Below are 20694 nucleotides of genomic sequence, written 5' to 3' on the forward strand. Positions count from 1 at the left end.
ATTCTGTAAAGGCGTGATCTTCAGACCACTGGGCATATTGTGAGCAATATTGTAAAGGAAGACACTCCTTCTTTTTCATTGCTTTCTGACATATGCATCAATACGTAGATTCGTATGTCATTGTGAATTTGCTCTGCCATTCTTTCATCTTCAAGTCTATAAGTTCGGTTACCAACACCGTTGTTGCTTTCGTCAAAGTTACGGTGTAGAGGTATTTAGTAGACAAGTAGGGTGTTGAAATTGAACTAGGGCTTGCGATATCGATGGTGTCATTTTTTGGGGAGCTAATTTTTTGTCCAGAGCTTAGGAACCAGTAATATTTGAAATATGTTTGTTGTTTAAAGAAAACAAAAGAAAAAAGAACACTGCGAAAGTGTATACTGCCTGTCTGCTTGAGGCATTGCGCCAGTTGCGGTTTACAAAGTTGCAATAATTAGCGGGTTTTAAACCACATTGCGCTTGATTGCGTTCTACAATTTCTTTACATTGTTTCTCCTAATGTTTACTAGAGGATAAATATCAGATGCAATCGGTCACTGCTCTCAGATTCGCGAAATTTTATTTCAGGTGGCTCAGCGTTTCTGATGATGGAAAGCTTGTGTCCTGCACGTTGTGAGTACAGTTACATGCACAGACTATGCGGAGACCCCAGAAACAGGTGAATATCAAGGAGGCTGTACTACTCGCCTTCTTAGGCTACTGGCAATCGTGCTCGCTTGTAGGACGAGTTCTTATGTACTTGAATAAGGAAGAAAACAAACCATGTCCCTATAATGGGTAATTTGTCAAAGCTGTCGCCTTTTTTATAAGCAGGATGACATTTCAGCATGCGAAGCACAAATCTGATACAAACCTTGAGGCGGAGAGGCTGCGGAATGATTTGGGGGATGCCAGAAAATTTGGTCAGCGCCTGTTTGAAATAGAGCCTGGATTCAGCGCCGAACACATCGCCGCTCTTTGCACTGTCACAAGACATCTACTCAGATTGGAGAATCGTTTCAAGCCAGAAGACAATGCACAGAATTTACGGTGTTAATAACTATCCTCATATGTACATATATAGTCATATCATGAGAATACGACAAACACCGGCACCAAGGACAACATATTGGAAATTACTTGTGCTTAATAAATGAAATGAGGAAACGATAAATTATTGGAAATTAAATTAAGTTGGTTGGCTTCCCATGATATGACTAATAATATCGGGCCCCTCGGTTAACCTCCTTTTCTTCTTGTTTATATATACATACATATATATATATATATATATATATATATATATATATATATATATATATATATATATATATATATAGGAACATGTAGATTTCTTTGTATTTGGGAACTTCACGCACTAATTCTTAGCAACACTTGAGGATTAAATCACCTTTAAGCTCATTTCCTATTGTCAATGGAAATGGCAAAGCTTCAATACGAAATATTATGTCGGATTTTCCAACATTGTATTCATTATGTGAAGCAATTAGTAAATTGAACTAGAACATTTGGCACTGATTCTTTTAGTTAGCGAAGGCCTAATTTGGTTTACGGAGTTCAGTATGGGATTCATCCTCGGAGCTTTAAACAATGCGCAAGCCAGTGATGCAGGATTCCTTTTCGAACGCTGAAAATGATGAATCTGTCTGCACAATAAAGGAGGGCTTAATGAGATGCCTAATAAGATCTTGAAGAGTTTTCTTTAATTGAAACATTTTTTAACGTGTTGTAGGTAGTGACGAACGGAAAAGCAAAAGTTGCACCAATCCTTCAGTTGATTTCGCGGAGAGCCCGTGAGTCGTAACATGGTATTGTAACCAATTTCCGCAGAATCGGCTGGAAAGTACACACACAGTGAGTAGAGCGACAATGGCGTTACGTACTCTCTATACTCTGTTTCATATTTTACAGAGAACGCGGCGGAAGCTACGCAAGTCGTGAGGTCATAGATGCCTCACTCTGCGCGTTTCGCAGCGCAGTTGTTCTGTTGCGATACTAACTGTGGGGAAACTCCAGTTGAATTTCCACCGTCGTCGTAGTCGTCGCCCTGAAGTTCTCTATGAATTCCAAGCGCTATAAGATGGCGGCCGCGCGCCCTATGCTGTAGGTACAAGGGTTTTTGCGGGAGTGGAAGCCGAGAGGGACGGTCCGCCCTCTGTGAGTTTTCTGCTTCTGTAGGAGAGCCAACTAACGTAATTGAGTAACTGGGCGGGAAAGCAACTCCGCTGCCCTCCTACCAGTCGTTGCAACTTCCTGTCCCCTCACCCTTCCTCGTCTCCGCAGGCGGCCAGCGGCACCTGCTTCAGGCGCTCGCCTTTAGGTTCAGTAGTGTTGTTTTCTTGCCGTTACCGAGAAGTAAGCGTGCCCTGCGAGGTAAGCATGGATGAAGGAATAAAACTAGGAGGGAGCGTCACGTGATTCTGCTAGTCTGGACAAGCCAACCTCCTCTGAAGCCGCCCCTCCCGCTCGCCGACGCCTTGTGAGCGGTGCCTTTTGGGTAGGGATAGGCCGCATCGCTAACGGACCATTCCTGTTTGGTTGGTACGTGGTAACGATTAGTGGCGTAGGTGCACCTGCCGTGAAAGGCACGGAGACACGCAGGAACTCTGGATTTCTGCTACCGTGGGCGTCGTTCCTCGCTTCAAATGCGTTGCCTTGAAGCGTGGAAAAAGACTGGAGTGCGAGGCCCATGGTGACATAACATTCAAAGCATCACTCGCCTTCACCGCCGCAGTTAGTGGCCGCTCTGACCTCGAAACCCGTCCAGAGTTTGCTGACCCGAGCGTGGTCTATCGTTTCGTCGAATCAACGGTTGTGTACTTGAATCCGGTGCGTATTTTCTTGCTCATTTTTTTTTTTCGGTGAGTACTACATATACAGGATGATACGAGACGTTTCGCGGAATGATTATTTGTCGCGTGTTTGCTTAGTAAAAGGTTGTGCACTCTAAACGCCGAAGTCCTCGCCTTTCCTTGAAATTTGCGTGCACTATTTTGTAAGATTGTATGGTGCGACGTCCTTAAGCTGTTGGGACGGGTGTATTGAGTTCTCGCTGGTCTGTTCAGAGCCAGCAAACATTGAGCAGAACGACAGCGTCGACTGGGACCGTCTGCCATAACATTGGGCCGGCAGGGCCTCAAATATTATCGGCGGACCCGGCTCGCCTGTCCATTGTTGGGCAGAAGATGGGAAAAATTTGTTTGACACTGAAAAGCAGTCGCTACAGACCCTGAACGTTCGCTTGAGCACCTTCACATGTTTTTAGGGGCGAAATACATCATATTGCTTCCCAGGAGATGCCCCCAAACGCGACGAGTCGCCGTGGGCTTGGTTTGAAGGCTTGGGGGGGGCGTGACACGTTTGACACGTTTCTATCTTGACACGTTTGCAGGCGAAAGATTTCATCGTTTTCCTGAAACCACCCCTAAAAGCAACGAGTCGTCCTTGAGGTGGCCGTCGCGGTTTCTTGGGCACAATGTCGGATAATTACCTGCCTTCGTTCTTAGCAGCATTATTTACCAATACCAAATTATTACCAATTTCATCGTTCGCTACCGTATTAGTGCCTGTCTGCTGCTTTCTTAAGCTGCAAGCCTCGTGGTAATTCGGTGCGTTACCTGCCTGACAACACAGACTCGGTGTGCGTTTGCCACTGCTGACAATGTGCGCATTTTCCAAAACTCCCGCAGCAGACGCGACCAAAGCGAGCCGGCTAAAACTACCGCTTGCCTATCACGTGAGCCCCTATTTCCCATCATCCCATTCCTCTAACTTTTTGTGCGACTAGGCTTCGAAATTGTCACGTGACACTCCTTCCTAGTATTTTCCCTCCTCCATGGTGGCAAGGCTCGCGGTTCTTGCTCGTTGTGTGCCGCGCCCCCCTTGGTTTCGTACGCGTTTGACTGGGTGGCGCCCGATGCAACCCAAGAGAGAAGGGACGAAGCGTTAAGAGGTACAGGGCGCTGCCATCGTTACCTGCTGCCTTTAGCACAGTGGCTCAACACTCCCACCGATTGCGAATGCGCTCTTGTGCAACACCACTTCGACGATGGGCCCTGGAAGGTTGTTTCCTTTCTCTAAGGACAGCAGGTTAGCGCACAGTTAGCTTCCTCGTTTAAATTTGTGCTAATCAGTTCAGACGAGAACATTCCACGCCTGTCCTTCACTTCTGTGCGTTTTATTAGTGTGCATCATTACCAAGTCAATAAAGCTAGGCCAGTAATGTGTTGTCTTGAAATATGACATCACTTTTGTAATGGCAAGATCGGTAGTATTGAACAAGACAGAGCAGATGCAAAGACACAATGCGCGACGTATCACGCGCGCACGCAATACAAAAAAAAATAACTCGGGCAGAAAGGCCCCGCTGGAGAATTGTCATATAGCATATAGTGCGTATTCTTTTATGGTGTGCTTGCCTATGAAGCTCATACTATACCCTTGAAACGAATACTCCCATTTTTCAAGTAGTAACCTCCTCCAATGCATGCCAGGCACACTATATCACGATCTCCCCAGTAAACTCGTTTTTACCGAGATGAACTTTGTTGCAGTGGATTTTTTTTCTCGCATGATTTCCCCGCCAGCACGCTCGCCTTCGTTCCAACGCGTCCTTTCCAGAAGCTGCTGGCTGCTATGCAAGACGCAGTTCACTCACTGCTTTCCGTTTTCCGCGCGTACTTTGCCCGCGCAAGCTATCGCCTGCATTCTAACTACGCCTCCGTAAGGCCTGCGCTTGGTGCAAGTTTCCTTGTCGCATTCTGACGTCTGTCTCCATCCCTCGTCACTGAGCAGTTTCTTAGGGCTGGCAACAGTTACAAAATTTTCATATTCAAGTAATGCAAGTGAGCTCACAAGAAATAGTAATTAGTCTCTGGATTATGATGTAACGCAGGTCCCCCGATGTCGAGTGCGCCGGTCGCGGATCGTAAACATTCTAACAATAGTTTTGATCCCTAGCTTTACCGATGCTAGAATTCCCAGATGGAACTCTGGCCGCGCTATCGCAGAGCAGACATGGTTAGTACAAAGATTTGTCTGATCTTCGTGCTTGTCTCTTGAGACTTTCGTATGGCGTCGTTTATTACGCTTTACCATGCATAAAGCAAAATATGGTCCCGTATTTTAAGGCAATCAATGCTTTTATGGATGCAGAAGACCCTATGAAAATGCGTAATCGCTGCTAATGGCAGCGGCTCAGCCTGTCTAGGTCGCCAAATTGAAACGCGCAAGTGTCTGAACTTGACTGCTTGCCCACGAGAAATTCACGCTAAAATGTTTCAAAAGACTGGTAAACGTCTTTCAAATATTTGAAAGACGTTTAATGCATTAAAATAACACTGCGAAGGTGTACACTCCTTGGTTTGCTAGAGGCATTGCACTAGTCGCAGTTTACCGAGTTGAAAGTAACTAGAGGGTTCTAGACGTTATTGTACTTGATTATTTTTTACAATTTGTTTAGGTTGTTTAGCCTAATATTGACTTCAGGCAAGATGTTACCAGATGTGATCAGTCACTCCACTTAGATTTCCCAAATTTTCTGGAAGCTACTTTAGCGTTTCTGATGATGGAAAGCCTCTGTCCTGCGCGTTGCCAGTCCAGTTAAAGGCACAGAGCCTGCGGAACCGCCACCAACAGGCGACGAACAAGGATGCTCTACCCGCCGTCTTAGGCTACTGGCAATCGTCCTCGCTTCTAGGCCCTGTTCTTATCTACATGAATAGGGAAGGAAATAAATCATGTTCCTGAAATTCTAGTTTGTGAAAGCTGTCAGATTTTTGTAATCAGGAGAATATTGCAGCATGCGAAGCACAAGTCTTGTACAAACCTTGAGGATGAAAGGGCGGAGAGGCTGCGGAATGATCTACGTTAGACCAGACGATACGGTCACCGCTTGTTAGAAATAGAGCATGAGTTCGGTGCTCAACACTACACCGCTGTCTGCTCTGTTACAAGGCGGCTACTCAAAATAAAGAATCGTTTCAGGACTGGAGATACTGCAGACAATTCATAGTGTTTGAAATTCTGCTGAAACATGTATTTTTATATCAAGAACCGAGTTGATGATTGAAAATTCGCAAACTTTGCGCACCTAATTCTAGCAGGGAGTAATGATGAAATTACCTTCCTGAAACCTTGCTTTCCAGCATTCTATACAGGCGTGATGTTAAGACCACTGGGCATACTGTGAGCAATATTGCTCACAGTATTTTTCATTGCTTTCTGACATATGCATCAATACGTAGATTTGTATGTAATTGTGAATTTGCTCTGCCATTCTTTCATCTTCAAGTGTATAAGTTCGGTTACCAACACCGTTGTTGCTTTCGTCGAGGTTACGTTTTACAGGTATTTAGTAGATAAATAGCATGTTGAAATTGAACTAGGGCTTGCGGTATCGATGGTGTCATTTCTTGGGGAGCTAATTTGTTGTCCAGAGCTTAGAAACCAGAAATATTTGAAATAGGTTTGTTGTTTAAGGAAACCAAAATAAAAAAGAACACTGAGAAAGTGTATACTGCCTGTCTGCTTGAGGCATTGCGCGCAGTAACTAGCGGATTTTAAACCACATTGCACTTGATTGCATTCTACAATTTCTTTACGTTGTTTACCCTAACGTTGAGTTGAGGCGGAATATCAGATGCAATCGGTCACTGCTCTGAGATTCCCGAAATTTTATTTCAGGTGGTTCAGCGTTTCTGATGATGGAAAGCTTGTGTCCTGCACGTTGTGAGTACAGTTACATGCACAGAATATGCTGCGACGCCAGAAGCAGGTGAAGATCAAGGAGGCTGTACTACTCGCCTTCTTAGGCTACTGCCAATTGTGCTCGCTTGTAGGACGGTTTCTTATGTACTTGAATAAGGAAGAAAACAAACCATGCCCCTATAATGGCTAATTTGTCAAAGCTGTCGCCTTTTTTATAAGCAGGATAACATTTCAGCATGCGAAGCACAAATCTGATACAAACCTTGAGGCGGAGAGGCTGCGGAATGATTTCTGGGAGGCCAGAAGATTTGGTCAGCGCCTGTTGGAAATAGAGCCTGGACTCAGCGCTGAGCACATCGCCGCTTTTTGCACTGTCACAAGACATCTACTCAGATTGGAGAATCGTTTCAAGCCAGAAGACAATGCACATAGTTTACGGTGTTAATAACTATCCTCATATATATATATATATATATTGACACGTGTACTTATCTTTATCGGGCGACCACGTTTCACCGCTTAGCAACTGTAATCGCACAGCGAGGGACGCGCCTGCATGTATCCGACGTTTCTGGAAAGTTATTGATGCTTCTACCCGGCTGTCTGTTGTCGCCGAACCTTGTGTTATCTGATTTCATCGCGTAACGCGAATGGTGTAGGACTTTGTGGAAGGCACGCGGGCCCGAACGATTAGTCTGGAACATTCGACGACTGCTCTATAAAAGCCGACGCGCTTGACCCGCTGATCAGATTTTCGACGATCGCCGAATGTGTTCGCCGTTATCGTTATGCTTTAAGTGTAGCCTGTTTTGTGGGCACAGGTTCGCCCAATAAAAGCTAGTTTTGTCTTTCACAGTGCTGCTACTGTGTTCTTAACGTCACTACCACGTGGCATCTTCCTGTATTCTCGACAGCGTCCGGGAGAATCCGAGGTGCCCAGCGGTTGGATCGTCGTGTAGGGCGTGCAATATTTCTGGACGCAGCGCTGACGGTACAACAAGAAGGTAGCTGGCGCGGACTGGTGAGAAGTTCTTCTTCACGAGCAGGTTGTTTTGTAGCGTGAACGAAGACAACCCGCGCTTAAATGTCCTAGGGACAACATCGGTGTTCCCTTCCAAATACTCGACGAGACCTTTTAGCTCCGGGTCGGCTCGTTGATGTTTAGTGAAGTCTTCCGCGCTTACTATCCCACGGAAGGCGTCGTCGTCCTCGTCGTCTTGCGACGGGGAATCAATGGGGGCGCGCGATAAGCAGTCGGCGTCGGAGTGTTTTCTTCCGGACTTGTATATTACGGTGACGTCATATTCTTGTAGTCTGAGGCTCCACCGCGCCAGCCGTCCTGAAGGGTCCTTCAGGTTAGCTAGCCAACAGAATGCGTGATGGTCACTGACGACTTTGAATGGCCTGCCATAGAGGTAAGGACGGAATTTAGCTGTAGCCCAAATGATGGTGAGGCATTCCTTTTCAGTCGTAGAATAGTTGCTTTCCGCTTTTGACAGCGACCGGCTAGCATACGATATCACCCTTTCAAGTCCTTCTTTCCTCTGGACTAGGACGGCACCGAAGCCTAGGCTACTGGCGTCAGTGTGGATTTCGGTATCGGCGTCCTCGTCGAAGTGTGCAAGTACCGGCGGCGACTGCATGCGTCGTTTGAGTTCTTGAAATGCCTTGGCCTGTGGCGTATCCCACTTGAACGCGACATCACATTTGGTTAGATGTGTTAGCGGCTCCGCGATGCGTGAATAGTCCTTGACAAAGCGCCTATAGTAGGCACACATGCCAAGGAATCTGCGCACTGCCTTCTTGTCGGTTGGCTGCGGGAACTTTGTGATGGCAGCTGTTTTCTGTGGGTCGGGGCGTACTCCTGATTTGCTGATCACGTGGCCTAGGAACAAAAGCTCATCGTAAGCGAAACGGCACTTTTCCGGCTTCAGAGTGAGCCCTGATGGCTTGATGGCTTCTGACACTGTCGCAAGCCGCCTAAGGTGATCGTCGAAATTTCCGGCGAAGACAACGACGTCATCCAGGTAAACAAGGCACGTCAGCCACTTCAGTCCGGCTAACACCGTGTCCATGACGCGCTGAAACGTTGCAGGCGCCGAGCACAGTCCGAATGGCATGACCTTGAACTCGTAGAGGCCGTCTGGCGTGATGAAGGCAGTTTTTTCGCGATCTCTCTCGTCGACTTCGTTTTGCCAGTAGCCAGACTTGAGGTCCATCGACGAGAAGTATTTAGCGTTGCAGAGCCGATCCAATGCGTCGTCTATCCGTAGAAGGGGGTACACATCCTTCTTCGTGATCTTGTTCAGTCGACGATAATCGACGCAGAAGCGTAGGGTTCCGTCCTTTTTCTTTACCAGGACTACAGGAGAGGCCCACGGGCTTTTCGACGGCAGGATGATGTCGTCGCGCAGCATTTCGTCGACTTGTTGCCTAATAGCTTCACGTTCTCGCGTCGAAACTCTGTATGGGCTCTGGCGGAGAGGTCGAGCGCCCTCTTCGGTTGTTATGCGATGCTTTGCGACTGGGGTTCGTCGAATCCTTGATGACGTCGAAAAGCACTCTTTGTATCGTCGAAGTAGACTTCTGAGCTGTTGTTGCTTAATTGTGGGGAGACTTGGATTTATGTCGAAGTCTGGCTCGGGAACTACGGTCGTCGGGGTAGATGCGGCAGAATCCTAGAGGACAAACGCATTGCTGTTTTCCAGAATTTCCTCGATGTATGCGATCGTCGTGCCCTTGTTGATGTGCTTGAACTCCTGGCTGAAGTTTGTCAGCAACACTTTCGTGTGTCCTCCGTGCAGTCGAGCGATCCCTCTTGCGACGCAAATTTCACGGTCGAGCAATAGATGTTGGTCGCCCTCGATGACGCCTTCTACGTCAGCGGGTGTTTCAGTGCCGACGGAAATAATAACGCTGGAGCGCGGCGGGATGCTCACTTGATCTTCGAGCACACTCAAGGCGTGGTGAGTACGACAGCTCCCCGGCGGTATCGCTTGATCTTGCGACAGCGTTATCGATTTCGACTTCAGGTCGATGACTGCGCCATGTTGATTCAGGAAGTCCATGCCGAGAATGACGTCTCGTGAACACTGTTGGAGGACAACGAAGGTGGCAGGGTAAGTCCGGTCATGAACGGTAATTCTTGCCGTGCAGATCCCAGTCGGCGTAATCAGGTGTCCTCCAGCGGTCCGAATTTGAGGGCCTTCCCATGCAGTCTTAACTTTCCTCAACTGGGCGGCGATGGGTCCACTCATGACGGAGTAATCGGCTCCTGTGTCTACTAAGGCGGTGACTGCGTGGCCGTCAAGAAGCACCTCGAGGTCGGTGGTTCTTTGTCTTGCGTTACAGTTAGGTCTCGGCGTCGGATCACGGCTGCGTCGTGTTGAACTGAAGTTCGAATGTCGCATCGTCAAGTCGTCTTTCATCGGTGTAGTCTTCGCTTCCTGATTTCTTCGGGACGGCGGCGTGTCGTTATGTCGTCGAGGTAGTTTCGTCGGTGTCTTCGTCGGCGGCGGAGGATCTTCGTCAGTTCGACGAACAGCAACCGCACCTCCATCGGTTGCTGCTTTTAGTTTTCCGGTTATGGGCTCGCTGACCGGCCCCGTGCTGGGCCAGTGTATGGTCGGCGCTGCGGCGACAGGTAGCGGCCTGGTGATGGCGAACGCGACGGTCGTCCAGAGTTCCACTGAGTAGCGGCGAGGTAGTCCGCGATATCGCGAGGGCGTTCACCTCGCTGCGGGCGCGGAGCATTGACGGCGAAACCTCGCAGTCCCATCTCCCGGTATGGGCATCGGCGATACACATGGCCGGCTTCTCCGCAGTGATAGCAGAGCGGACGGTGGTCGGGGGCTCGCCAAATGTCCGTCTTCCTCGCGTAGGTGCGCTGGGCGACGGGTGGGCGTGCTGGCGGCGGCGGCGGCGGCGGACGACGGAATTGCGTCGTTGCAGGGCCCTGGCGTGGTCGCGGAGGGGGACCTTGACGGCGTGCGACGGCGGCGTATGTCATCGCTTCTGGCTGGGGCTGCGGTAATTGTGGTTGCAGCTCGGGAACTCCAAGCGATCGGTGCACCTCTTCTTTCACGATGTCGGCGATCGAAGCCACTTGAGGCTGTGACGAAAGCAGGACCTTGCGCAGTTCTTCGCGCACAATGGCCCTGATGGTCTCCTGAAGGTCGCCGGAATCGAGTCCTTGGATGGCGTGCTGCGGCGTGAGCCCCTGGCGGTTATATTGCCGGGTGCGCATCTCCAGAGTTTTCTCGATCGTCGATGCCTCTGCAGAAAACTCAGCTACGGTCTTCGGCGGGTTACGAATGAGTCCTGCGAAAAGTTCTTGCTGGACGCCCCGCATTAGGAAGCGGACTTTTTTCTCCTCTGACATTTCCGGGTCGGCGTGCCGGAAAAGACGGGCCATCTCCTCCGTGAAGATCGCGATTGTCTCGTTTGGCAGCTGCACTCTGGTTCCTAGTAGTGCTTGGGCTCGCTCTTTTCGCACGACGCTTGTAAACGTTTGCAAGAAGCTGCTTCGGAACAGGTCCCACGTCGTTAAGGTGGCTTCTCGATTCTCGAACCAGGTCCTGGCGGCGTCTTCCAGTGCGAAATAGACATGCCTCAGCTTGTCGTCGCTGTCCCAACTGTTCAACGTAGCGACCCTCTCATACGTCTCGAGCCAGGTTTCCGGGTCCTCAAATGTTGATCCACAGAACGTCGGAGGTTCCCTGGGCTGCTGCAGCACGATGGGGGACGCTGGGGCTGCCATTGGGGTTGCCTTGTCCACAATCTTCTTGGTCTTCTCAGGTAGAAGTCCGTGCTCCGGGGGCAGCTGTTGAAGACGGCGGCTTGCTCGATGCTCCGGGACTACGTTGGTGTTCACTTTGCGGTCCGGGCTTGGATCACGGCTTGTCGGGGGCGTCCGGTACATGAACGAAAGCACCTCCACCAGATGCCACGTGGTAGTGACGTTAAGAACACAGTAGCAGCACTGTGAAAGACAAAACTAGCTTTTATTGGGCGAACCTGTGCCCACAAAACAGGCTACGCTTAAAGCACAACGATAGCGGCGAACACAGTCGGCGATCGTCGAAAATCTGATCAGCGGGTCAAGCGCGTCGGCTTTTATAGAGCAGTCGTCGAATGTTCCAGACTAATCGTTCGGACCCGCGTGCCTTCCACAAAGTTCTACACCATTCGCGTTACGCGATGAAATCAGATAACACAAGGTTCGGCGACAACAGACAGCCGGGTAGAAGCATCGATAACTTTCTAGAAACGTCGGATACATGCAGGCGCGTCCCTCGCTGTGCGATTACAGTTGTTAAGCGGCGAAACGTGGTCGCCCGATAAAGATAAGTACACGTGTCAATATATATATATATATATATATATATATATATATATATGTAGTCATATCAAGAGAATCCAACAAACACCGACACCAAGGACAACATAGGGGAAATTACTTGTGCTTAATAAATGAAATGAGGAAACGATAAATTAATGGAAATAAATTAAGTTGGTAGCCTTCCCATGACATGACTAATAAAATCGGGCCCCTCGGTTAACCTCCTTTTCTTCTTGTTTATATATATATATATATATATATATATATATATATATATATATATATATATATATATATATATATATATATATATATAGGAACATTTAGATTTCTTTGGATTTGGGAACTTCACGTGCTAGTTGTTAGCAACACTTGAGGAATAAATCACCTTTAAGTTCCGACGTAATATGTCGGGTTTTGCAACATTGTATTCATTATGTGAAGCAATTAGAAAATTGATATAGAACATTTGGCACTGATTCTTTTAGTTATCGAAGGCCTAATTTGGTTTACGGAGTTCGGTACGGGATTCATCCTCGGAGCTTTAAACAATGCGCAAGCCAGTGATGCAGGATTCCTTTTCGAACGCTGAAAATGATCAATCTTTCTGCACAAGAAAGGAGGGCTTAATGAGATGCCTATTAATGTCTTGAAAAGTTTTCTTTAATTGAAACATTTTTTAACGTTTTGTAGGTAGTGACGAACGGAAAAGCAAAAGTTGCACCAATCCTGCAGTCGATGTCGCGGAGAGCCCGTGGGTCCAAACTTGGTGGAGTAACCACTTTCCGCAGAATCGGCTAGAAAGTACACACACAGTGAGTATAGGGACAATGGCTCTACGTACTCTCTATACTCTGTTTCATATTTAATAGAGAACGCGGCGGAAGCTGCATAATTCGTGAGGTCATAGATGCCTCACTCTGCGCGTTTCGCAGCGCAGTTGTTCTGTTGCGATACTAACTGTGGGGAAACTCCAGTTGAATTTCCACCGTCGTCGTAGTCGTGGCCGTGAAGTTCTCTATGAATTCCAAGCGCTATAAGATGGCGGCCGCGCGCCCTATGCTGTAGGTACAAGGGTTTTTGAGGGAGTGGAAGCCGAGAGGGACGGTCCGCCCTCTGTGAGTTTTCTGCTTCTGTAGGAGAGCCAACTAACGTAATTGAGTAACTGGGCGGGAAAGCAACTCCGCTGCCCTCCTACCAGTCGTTGCAACTTCCTGTCCCCTCACCCTTCCTCGTCTCCGCAGGCGGCCAGCGGCACCTGCTTCAGGCGCTCGCCTTTAGGTTCAGTAGTGTTGTTTTCTTGCCGTTACCGAGAAGTAAGCGTGCCCTGCGAGGTAAGCATGGGTGAAGGAATAAAACTAGGAAGGAGCGTCACGTGATTCTGCTAGTCTGAACAAGCCAACCTCCTCTGAAGCCGCCCCTCCCGCTCGCCGACGCCTTGTGCGCGGTGCCTTTTGGATAGGAATAGGCCGCATCACTAACGTACCATTGCTGTTTGGTAGGTACCTGGTAACGATTAGTGGCGTAGGTGCACCTGCCGTGAAAGGCACGGAGACACGCAGGAACTCTGGATTTCTGCTACCGTGGGCGCCGTTCCTCGCTTCAAATGCCTTGCCTTGAAGCGTGGAGGAAGACTGGAGTGCGAAGCCCATGGTGACATAACATTCAAAGCATCACTCGCCTTCACCGCCGCAGTTAGTGGGCGCTCTGACCTTGAAACCCGTACAGAGTTTGCCGACCCGAGCGTGGTCTATCGTTTCGTCAAATCAACGGTTGTGTACTTGAATCCGGTGCGTATTTTCTTGCTCATTTTTGTTCCACTGAGTACCACCTATATAGGATGATACGAGACCTTTCCCGGGATGATTCTTTGTGGCGTGTTTGCTTAGTAAAAGGTTCTGCGCTCTAAACGCCGAAGTCCTCGCCTTTCCTTGAAATTTGCGTGCACCATTTTATAAGATTGTAAGGTGCGACGTCCTTAAGCTGTTGGGACGGGTGTATTGAGTTCTCGCTGGTCTGTTCAGAGCCAGCAAGCATTGAGCAGAACGACAGCGTCGACTGGGACCGTCTGTCATAACATTGGGCCGGCAGGGCCTCACATATGGTCGGCGGACCCGGCTCGCCTGTCCATTGTTGGGCACAAGATGGGAAAAAATTTATTTGACACTGAAAAGCAGTCGCTACGGACCCTGAACGTTCGCTTGAGCGCTTCCAGATATTTTAAAGGGCGAAATACATCATATCGCTTCCCAGGAGATGCCCCCAAACGCGTCGAATCGCCGTGGGCTTGGTTTGAAGGCTTGGTTGCCTTGACACGTTTGCAGGGCGAAACGTTTCCTGGTTTTCCTGAAACCACCCTTAAAATCAACCGGTCGTCTTTGAGGTGGCCGTCGCGGTTTCTTGGGCACAATGCCGGTTAATTTTCTGCCTTCGTTCGCTACATCATTAGCGCCTGTCTGCTGCATCTTAAGCTGCAAGCCTCGTGGTAATTCGGTGCGTTACCTGCCTGACAACAAACACGCGGTGTGCGTTTGCCATTGCGGACTATGTGCGCATTTTCCAAAACTCCCGCCGCAGACGCAACCAAAGCGATCCGGCTAAAGCTACCGCTTGCCTAACACGTGAGGGCCTATTTCCCATAATCCCATTCCTCTAAATTTTTGTGTGACTAGTATTTTCCTTCCTGCATGGTGGTACGGTTCGCGGTTCTTGCTCGCTGTGCACCGTGCCCCCCTTGGTTTTGTACGCGCTTGACTGTGTGGCGCCCGATGCAACCCAAGAGAGAAGGGACGAAGTGTTAAGAGGTACAGGGCGCTGCCATTGTTCCCTGCTGCCTTTAGCACAGTGGCTCAACACTCCCATGGATTGCGAATGCGCTCTTGTGCAACACCACTTCGACGATTGGCCCTGGAAGGTTGTTTCGTTTCGCTAAGGACAGCAGGTGAGCGCACAGCTTGCTTCCTCGTTTTCGTTTGTGATAATCAGTTCAGTCGAGAACATTCCACCCTTGTCCTTCACTCCTGTGCGTTTTATTAGTGTGCATCATGACCAAGTCAATAAAGCTACGCCAGTAATCTGTTGTCTTGAAATATGACATCATTTTTTGTAATGGCAAGATCGGCAGTATTGGACAAGACAGAGCAGTTGCAAAGACACAATGCGCGACGTATCACGCGCGCACGCAAGACAAAAAAATAATAATTCGGGCAGAAAGGTTCCACTGGAGAATTGTGATATAGCATATAGTGCGTATTCTTTTATGGTGTACTTGCCTATGAAGCTCATACTATACCCTTGAAACCAATACTCCATTTTTCAAGAAATAAGGAGGAGGAGGAGACAAAGGACAGCAAAGACAGTGAGGTTAGCGAGTGTAGGTACCGGCTGGCTACCCTGTGCTGGGGAAAGGGGTAAAGGAATAAAAGGAGAAAGAAGAAGAAGAGGAAAAAAATGGAAAAAAAAGAAAATTCACCCAGTAACGCGATACTACGTGCTACAACGTCAAAGGCGGTCGTACAATTCGCATGTCCTTAAAAACTTCAACAAAGCCCTTAAGGCCTTGAGTGCCGAAGCGAGTCTGGACTAGTGTCCTAGAGCTTTTTCCTCTGTAAAGGGGCGATTGTCGAGTTTTGCGAGAGCGGTCACGAGCACTTTTCTTCGCACTGTGTAGCGGGGACAGTCACAAAGGAGGTGTTCAATCGTCTCCTCGCAGCCGCAGGTGTCACAAGTAGGGCTGTCGGCCATTCCAATGCGGAATGAATAGGAGTTCGTGAATGCTACGCCGAGCCACAGGCGGTACAGAAGTGTTGCTTCCGCTCGTGGCAACCCTGGTGGTAGGCGGAGTTGCAGACGTGGATCCAATTTGTGGAGACGTGCGTTCGTGAATTCCCTGGTGTTCCACAGATTCTGTGTAAGATCGCGGGCGAGCGAGCGAAGACTTGTGGCTGCATCTGTTCTTGACAGCGGTATGGGTATAATCTGGGCACCATCATGAGCCGACCGGGCAGCGTCATCCGCACTGTGATTTCCTGAAATTCCACAGTGACGCGGTATCCACTGGTAGATGATGTTGTGTCCCTTGTTGATTGCGTGATGGTGGAGTAGTCGGATGTCTGCGAGTAGTTGCTCATTTGGTCCATGGTTGAAAGGGGACATCAGACACTGAAGAGCTGCCTTTGAGTCACATAAGATCGACCATGAATGTGATGATTTGTGAACAATAAACTCCAGAGCAGGACGGATAGCTGCGAGTTCTGCAGCCGTCGATGATGTAATGTGAGATGTCTTCAAGTTGAGGTTGACGCACTCTGTGGGAATCACCACTGCTCAAGCTGAACTATTTGAGGACACAGAATCGTCTGTGTAAACGTGGATGCGTCCTCTGTGCTGTTCATTTAGCACTGAAAGCACGGTTTGTTTGAGGGCGAAAATTGACATCTCCATTTTCCTTTTGATACCGGGAATAACAAGAAGAGCCTGGAGTGGATGGAGGCACCACAGCGGTTGAGATGGTCGTGCTGCAGGTGTGAAGTTTAACGGTAAAGTTCCATGGTTGGCGGCAATAATCTTGCTAAACGCTGAACGAGCTCGAGCGGCAGTAAGGAAGGCGAGATGATGCGATGGGAGTCGGGCGAAGTGCCTGATATGCATCCTTAAAGTGTCGACTTGAAGATACGTGTTGATGGGGTGGTCATTCGCGATGGCTATTGTTGCTGCCGTGGACGCACATCTGGGAAGACCAAGGCAAATTCGCAGAGCTTGAGCTTGTACAGATTGGAGGGCACGGAGGTTGGTCTTGCCGGTCCCACCCAGCACAGGTAAGCTATAGCGCAGGAGACCGAGGAACAGTGCGTTATAGAGTTGGAGCATCGCACTCACAGACGCACCCCATGACTTTCCCGCAAGAAATCTGAGCACGTGGGTTATCATAACTTCCTTTTTAGGTAGGAGATATGAGGACTCCAGGAAAGGTCTCGATCTATTATCACTCCTAGAAAGCGGTGCGTCTTCTCGTAGGCAATTGGCTGTCCATTAATTCTGATAACGTACGGTTTCATTGCTTTACGCGTGAAAGCGACTATAGAGCACTTCTCGCAGGACAGCTCCAGACCTCGTGCTCGAAGATAACCTGATGTTAGCGAGGCCGCTTTCTGAAGTCTGGCGCGCACCTGAGGACGCGTCGCTCCTGATGACCAAATGCATATATCGCCTGCATAGATCGACACATGGATGGATTCCGGAAGGGTATGAACCAGGTCGATGAGCACCAGGTTAAATAGAGTGGGGCTCAAGACTCCGCCTTGCGGTACGCCTCGGTAGGTGTTGCGTTGTGATGACGCACCGTCTTCTGTTTGCACAAAGTATGACCTGTCCTTCAAGAAGCTGGATATCCACCGAAAAACAAGGCCGCCTAGGCCGACATCACCCAAGGCGTCCAGGATGGCTTGATGGGTTACGTTGTCATATGCGCCTTTAACATCCAGGAACATCGCCGCTGACAGTCTCCTGAGGCTTTTTTCGTGCTTAACAGACGAGACAAGATCTATGACGTTGTCTATAGAAGAGCGTCCGCGTCGAAAGCCTGCCATAGCGTCAGGATATAACTTGTAATGTTCTAAATACCACTCTAGACGCGTCAGCACCATCCTCTCCATCACTTTTCCTAGACAACTGGCCAGAGCAATGGGACGATAAGACACCACGTCTAGGGGTGATTTACCTGGCTTGAGCAAAGGCACAAGGCGGCTGGACTTCCATGCAGCTGGAACTTCTCCTTCACGCCATGAATTTTTGTACACGTCTTGAAGTGCATGCCGGGCTGTGTGAACGAGGTTTCCAAGAGCTGCGTATGTCACACCGTCAGGCCCAGGCGATGAGGAACGTCTGCACGCTGCCAACGCCGCCTGCAACTCCTCGATGGAAAACAGATTGTCCATACGGGAATCCCGCGAGATTGGAACATCACGGGGATCACGTGTAGCGAACGATGGCGGTAGACCAGCAATCTTGAAACAGAAGTTCTCCGCTACGTCGATCTCTCTGCGACCTTGGTAGAGAGCCAGGCATTTGAAGGGGTGGCGTTGTTGCGGTGATGTTGGAAGACCACGCACTGTTCTCCAAATATGTGACAGGGGTTTATGCGGATCAAGGGTATCACAGAAGGTTTTCCATCTTAGAGACTGCAGGAAGTTGATCCGACGCTGGATCTTCTTCTGTATGCGTCTCGCCTCCCTTAGGTCGGAGATGGACTTGGTGCGTCTGTACCTTCTTTCCGCGCGACGGCGGATTGCGCGAAGCCACTCCAATTCTGCTTCGAATTCAGAAAATTTAGGAATAGACCTAAAAGATCTTGTGGCTTCTTGAGCAGCGGCGTTAATTAGCTTCTCGATGTTGCCAGGCAGACAGTCCTGGATCTCTTGGCAATTCTTCTCCATGAGCAGCGTGTATTTAGGCCAGTCGATGAGATGAAGAACTGTAGTAGAGTGTGACTTACGTATGCCGTCGATTTTAACATAACGTGGTCACTACCATGCGTTTCGTTGTCCGTGAACCATTTCACACTGGCACTGAGGCATCTTGAAACAAAAGTCAAGTCCAGGCAGCTGCTGTATGTCAATCCCCGCAGAAAAGTGGGACTGCCATCATTTAGGCAGCAGAGCTCATGGTCCGACGCGAAGGATCGCACACGTCTTCCTCGACAGTCCATCTTTAAGCTTCCCCATAGCGGATGATGCGCATTCAAGTCGCCGGTAATAACCCATGGTCCAGGTGTCGCTGTTAAAATTGCACCTAGTCTTGCGTTGTCAAATCGACTCGAAGGTGAAATGTAGGCGCCTATGAGCGTGAGTGCGACGTTCTTGCATTTTATAGTCAAACACACATACTGGTTGTCGTCATCAGGTGCCACTGGGTGTAAAACATATGTGAAATTGCATCTGATATAAACGATGACTTTGCTGCGGTCGGTACAGGTGGCAGACATGAAAGCTTCATATCCTGATAGGCGGATGGCGCTCTCAACGTTTGGTTCACAAATGACGATTATTTGAAATTTGTTCTTAAAAACAAACGGACGAAAGTCCGAAATGCGCGATTTATTGCCTCTGACATTTCATTGCAAGATAGACGCTTCCTTGACCTCTTTAAGGAACGAATGTAGAGGAGCAGCCATGGTGCTTCTCAAGACCGGACAGTACCGGATACAGGGCATCCAGTATTTGAAGTGCGCCTCGAGCCGCCGGAGTGTGTATGGCGGTCAGTAGTGCTCGTAGCGTGTTCATAAGGGCCCTTATCATGGTGACAACTTGTTTGTCGTTGTCTTGGTTGCTGCCAGAAGGTGAAGCATGATTCGGCGCGCGTGCTACATCTTGTCGCTCCGCTGGTGGATCTAGCCGTGGCAATGGCGGCCACCCCTCGCTTGAGGCAATGATATTGGAGACTTTCTGCTGAGGAATCTCATTGCCGGTATTGCAAGTTGTATGCGGAAGTTTCTGGACTGTCAGTGGACGCGGTGCATCCTTAGCAATAGCAGCTGGTTTCCTAGATCTCCGCCGACGTGAACGTCGATGTCGCACTTTAGCGGCAGAATCCCTGTGTGAGGAACCGTCTCTGACAATTTGCCTCAAGACTTTTGCCTCATTTTTCACATGTGGGCAATTCTTCGAAGTTGCATCGTGAGAGCCCTGAAAATTGGAGCAATTTTGGTTTTCTGCACGACAGGCGTCGGAGCTGTGCGACCCAGAGCACCGTGAGCACACGGCAGCGGTTGTGCAAACCGCACTAACGTGCCCTATCCTTTGACATTTCCTGCACTGAAGCGGCCTTGGACCAAAAGGCCGTACAATGTGTCGGAAGTGACCGACCTTGACGTGTTACGGTAGGCTGTCTCCTTTGAAAGTTAACTTGACACACTGCGAGCTTCCCTGGCATTGGCAATTGCCATTGGCAATACGGCAATTCCCTCTGTCTCCGGCTTGATGAGTATATGCAGTTCAGCATCGCTTATGTAATTATCTACGTCATACACAACGCCGGCCGTAGAGTCATGATGGTCTCGCTTATAGCAGCGTACGTTGATGCTATCCAGCACCTTAACGTTGCTCAGAATGTCTAGCGCACTGCGGTTTGTGACATCTATAGCGAGGATGTTCTTACGGGCGTTGATCCTTGTATCTTTGATCTGACCCGGAACAAGAGATTCGAGCGATACAGATGTGGCTTGGCGGTTGATCCGGTTTAGATTGTCGCTAGCAGCCACAGGCATATATAAAATGGTGAGGTCTGATGGCTTTCGCGTCGGGATCACAGTTGCCTTGCTTGAGCAAGGAGACGTCCTGACGAGTCTTCTCTTTGCTTTGTGCTTCGCTACGGGCACGAAGTCGGTGTCATCCGACGTTTCATCACTGGTCCCTGAGTAGATCACAGTGCCCTCGCTGTAGGTGTCACTCGGGCGACTAGACCGCGTTCTCGGTGTGGTCGCTGTTGACGTATAAGGACCAGGAACCTCTGCAGGCGACTCCACGTCCATCGCCGTAGTTAAGGGAGTGGCGTCTCCCACAAATTAGCCTCAAAGAAGTTCAAGAAATAACCTACTCCAAAGCATGCCAGGCGCACTATATCAGGATCTCCCCAGTAAACTCGTTTTT

The 20694-nt window shown here is 49.1% G+C and overlaps 1 protein-coding gene across 2 annotated transcripts in view; it reads right to left on the reverse strand.

The window, feature by feature from the left end:
• The window catches only part of LOC129385680 (uncharacterized), a 63029-nt gene that overhangs the window by 21893 nt on the left and 20442 nt on the right, over positions 1-20694 (reverse strand). For both annotated transcript variants that reach the window (XM_072289085.1, XM_055072593.2), the window contains 2 exons: positions 6971-7027; positions 854-910 (listed from right to left, as the gene is read on the reverse strand). In XM_072289085.1, the coding sequence (XP_072145186.1) occupies positions 854-910; positions 6971-7027 (114 nt within the window). The remainder of the gene's footprint in view (positions 1-853; positions 911-6970; positions 7028-20694) is intronic.

This window comes from Dermacentor andersoni, chromosome 7 (assembly GCF_023375885.2).
Source record: "Dermacentor andersoni chromosome 7, qqDerAnde1_hic_scaffold, whole genome shotgun sequence".
Taxonomy (NCBI): domain Eukaryota; kingdom Metazoa; phylum Arthropoda; class Arachnida; order Ixodida; family Ixodidae; genus Dermacentor; species Dermacentor andersoni.